Below are 4200 nucleotides of genomic sequence, written 5' to 3'. Positions count from 1 at the left end.
TCCACCTATAAAAGACCACACTTAGCTCAAAAAATGTGTTCTTTTACATGAAAAAAATACATAGAATTAAATTTTACTGCAACTCTGTTACCACCTCAAAAAACACCATTATATCCTTAATGGATTAAGGACACAATAAGAGATCTATCTTAAAGGGGAGATATCTAAGAATCTGTTTCACATTACTTGAATCCACTTTTAGCTTCCCTACACTTAAAGGAGTCTCCAACATTTTCCCAAAGCATAATTGTTACAATCTTAATGTGGAATTGATTCTGCTGTAATAAGTGAAAGTAACAACTAAGCACTTAAATCTTGTAGAATTTGTCTCAGTAGATATTTATACATTGAAAATAAAATTATCTGTGTGCATTAATCCCTCCTTGGCAACAACAATAACAGCAAAGAGTTAATGAATACTGACAGGGCACATTCAGGGTTAAGATGCAAATATTAATTATTCAAGAACTTTCTATTATTCCAGGTTAAACTGGGAACATTATGGATTATAGAAACAAGACCACAGTCACTGAGTTTATTCTTCTGGGGTTTCAGAATGAGAAGGAAGTAGAAATTCTTCTTTTTTCTGCATTCTTGCTCATGTATATGACGTCTCTGATTGGCAACACCATGATCATCCTTTTGGTGTGTGGTGACTACCGCCTGCATTCACCCATGTATTTCTTTGTAGCCAATCTTTCCTTCCTTAAAGTCGCCATCACCTCCACAGTGGTGCCTAAGATGCTAGCAAACACATTTTCCCTCACCAAAGCAATATCCTTCATGGGATGTCTCACGCAATCTTTCTTTTACTTCCTCTTGGGATCCACGGAATTCTTCATCCTGGTCGTCATGTCATTTGATCGATACATTGCCATCTGCAACCCATTGAGGTATGCCATCATCATGAACAAACAGACATGCATATTGTTGCTTCTGGGATCCTATTTAGGTGCATTTTTGTCAATTTTAGCACCATCAATCTTAACTGCTCCTCTGCCCTTTTGTGGACCAAATATTATCAATCACTTCTTTTGTGACAGTGGCCCTGTGCTAAAGCTGGTCTGTGCAGATATCGCTCTGGCTGAGCTGGCTGACTTTATCTCCTCTGCTGTGTTGCTCTTGGGCTCCTTGCTCTTCACAGGAGTGTCTTACATGTACATTATTATTGCTATCCTTAGAATTCCTTTTGACCAGGGACGGCAGAAAGCTTTCTCCACTTGTGTTTCACACATCACTGTTGTGACACTTTATTATGGAAGCTCCATCTTTATTTACGTCCGCCCAAAAAAGGGTGATGTGATGGATGTTAACAAATTTGCCACAGTGCTGAACACCATTGTAACGCCGATGTTGAACCCTTTCATCTACAGCCTTCGAAATAAAAAAGTCAAAGAATCCCTGAAAGATGCCTCCAGTAAGTATATAAGTATGCTAATAAATTTAAAACCTCAACAATGATGTTTTTGTAGAATTTAATGATTTGCATACTTGACAACAAAAATCATTCATTTGATGTAATTATGTGAATATTTAAAATTTTACATAAGGGAGAAACATATGTGGACATATCTTTCTACATATCTATTCTACATAAATTCTGAACCAATAGGTCCAGTATTCAAGTAGATTCTCAAAATCTTTGTAGATAATTAATAGAACCAAAAGTACATATAAACATTTCTGCATACATACATACATACATACATACATACACATATATACATTCTTAAAGCCGTCTTTTTTCTCCCCATTTTCCTGTTATTTCAATTATTCCAAAACCAAATTCCTGTATAACCGCCAGAATTGAAATCTGGATGGCTCTGATTGTGATAGATTCTCACCTTCTGTCAGGTGCCTGGGTGACTCAGTTACGAATCTGATTCTTGCTTTGGGCTCAGCTCATGATCTCATGGTTGATGGGATTAAGCCCTGAGTGGGGATCTTTGCTGACAGTGTGGAGCCTGCTTGGGATTTTCTCTCTTTGCCCCTTCCCCACTAGTGCTCTCTCTCTCTCTCTGTCTCTCTCTCCAAATAAATGCAAAAATAAACATTAAAAAAATTCTCACCTTATGTTACCAATTTATGATTTTTTTCTTTATAGATATCAGTGTATATTTGAATTTAATACAAATAAATTCCCTTATTAAGGTGGTGAATTTATTTTGACTTGAGTTTTGATATATTACTTTTAAATTATATATGTCATTGGATAATTAAGTTTATTTTAAATGTTTATCTATGTTTGAGATGGAGGGTTGGAGGAAAGGCATAGAGAGAAGGAGGCTATCACTAAAGCACAAAGCCCAATACGGGACTTGAACCCAGGAACTCTAAGATCATGACCTGAAATGAAATCAGATGCTTAACTAATGGAGCCAGATGGGCCAGATAATTAAGTTTTAATTTAAGTTACAGACAGATCTTCTCAGGCCTCTACTTAAGTTATAATCTGCAGCCATTATGCTCCTATTTCTATGCCACAGATGCTGGGGCAATGGAACTCACAAGAATTTAAAAGCCCCTGGTGAATAGGCAGAAGAGGGATAGCAAGCAGGAAACTATCAGAGGGGTTTATTTATTTTACTTTTCAGGATCATTGGAAATGAATCTATTCAAGTCAAGACCACATTTTTTTTTTTTACACAAGAGATCTTCATTTTTTTTAACATGACCACAATTATTCAACTCTTATTTTATTTTTGTGTTTTCAATTTTTTATTCATGTTCCTGTTAGTTAATATACAGTGTGATATTAGTTTCAGGAGTAGAATTTAATTATTCATCAGTTATATACAACATCCAGTGTTCATCACAAGTGCCCTCCTTAATACGTATCACCCATTTATTTAACCCATCTCCCCACCCACCTGCCCCCCACTCTCAGTTTCTTCTCTATAGTTAAGAGTCTGTTGCATGGTTTGCCTGTCTCAGTTTTTCTTCCTATATTCATTTGATTTTTTTCTTAAATCCCACATATGAGTGAAATAATATAATATTTGTGTTTCTATTAATGATTTATTTCATTTAGCATAATATTCACTAGCTCAATCAATGTTGTTGGAAATGGAAAGATTTTTAATGGCTTTCATTAAGCCATTCTTTTTAATGGCTGAGCAATATTCCATTATATATATATATATATTCCATATATATATAATATATAATATTTCATTATATAATATATATATATATATATAAAATATCTTTTTTTATCCATTCATCAGTCAATGGACACTTGGGCTGTTTTCATAGTTAATACTGCTAGAAACATGGAGTACATGTATCTCCTTGAATTAGTATTTTTGTATTCTTTGGGTAAATACCTAGTAGTGGAATTATGGGATCATAGGGTAGTTCTATTTTTAGAGGAAACTCCATACTGTTCTCCAGAGTGGCTGCATCAGTTTGCATTCCCTCAAACACTGGGTTCTCCTTTTTCTGCATCCTCCCCAACATCTGTTATTTTCAGTGTTGTTAATTTAGCCATTCTGACAAGTGTGAGGTGGTATCTCATTGTAGTTTTGATTTGTATTTCTCTAATGATGATGTTTTCATGTATCTGGTAGCCATCTATATGTCTGCTTTGGGGAAAAAATGTCTGTTCATGTCTTCTGCTCATTTCTTAACTGGGTTGTTTTGGGAGTGTTGAGTTTTATAAATTCTTTATACATTTTGGATACTATCCCTTTATCTGATATGTCATTTGCAAATATCTTCTCCCATTCCATTAGTTGCCTTTTAGTTTTGTTGATTGTTTCCATTGCTGTGCAGAAGTAATTTTTATCTTGATGAAGTCCCAACAGTTCATTTTTGCTTTTGTTTCCCTTGCCTCAGAAGACATATCTAGTAAGAAGTGGCTAAGGCTATGTCAAAGAGATTACTACCTGTGTTCTCTAGCATTGAAAATGTTTCCTGTCCCTCATTTAGGTATTTCATCCTTTTTGAATTTATTTTTGTGTACAGTGTAAGGAAGTAGTCCAGTTTCATTCTTTTACACAATGAGATCTTTCCTAAAGTGTAATAGGGACCCGAAACTTTCATGATAACAGGGAGATTACATTTGAATAATCAGTCAAAATATCTTAATTACATATGAAGAAATAGGTAAAAGTACTCATTTGAATATAAATGAAGATCCATTCCTGTTACATGACTTATTTATTTCAAAATAGCTAGCCTGTCTCTCATTTTAAATAT

At 34.6% G+C, this 4200-nt stretch overlaps 1 protein-coding gene across 1 annotated transcript; it reads left to right on the top strand.

The window, feature by feature from the left end:
* Positions 1-501: 501 nt before the first annotated feature.
* LOC115511761 (olfactory receptor 6M1-like) lies at positions 502-1461 on the top strand. The gene has a single exon (XM_030312124.1). The coding sequence runs from the start codon at positions 502-504 to the stop codon at positions 1459-1461; it is 960 nt and encodes a 319-aa protein (XP_030167984.1).
* The last annotated feature ends 2739 nt before the right edge of the window (positions 1462-4200 follow it).

Source organism: Lynx canadensis, chromosome A1, assembly GCF_007474595.2.
Source record: "Lynx canadensis isolate LIC74 chromosome A1, mLynCan4.pri.v2, whole genome shotgun sequence".
Lineage (NCBI taxonomy): Eukaryota > Metazoa > Chordata > Mammalia > Carnivora > Felidae > Lynx > Lynx canadensis.
The sequence above is the reverse complement of the archived record's forward strand: the minus strand, read 5'-3'. Positions and strand labels throughout refer to the sequence as shown.

Excerpts from the sequence above, each read along its gene's own strand:
- LOC115511761 (XM_030312124.1), top strand. The coding sequence starts at position 502 with ATGGATTATAGAAACAAGACCACAGTCACTGAGTTTATTCTTCTGGGG.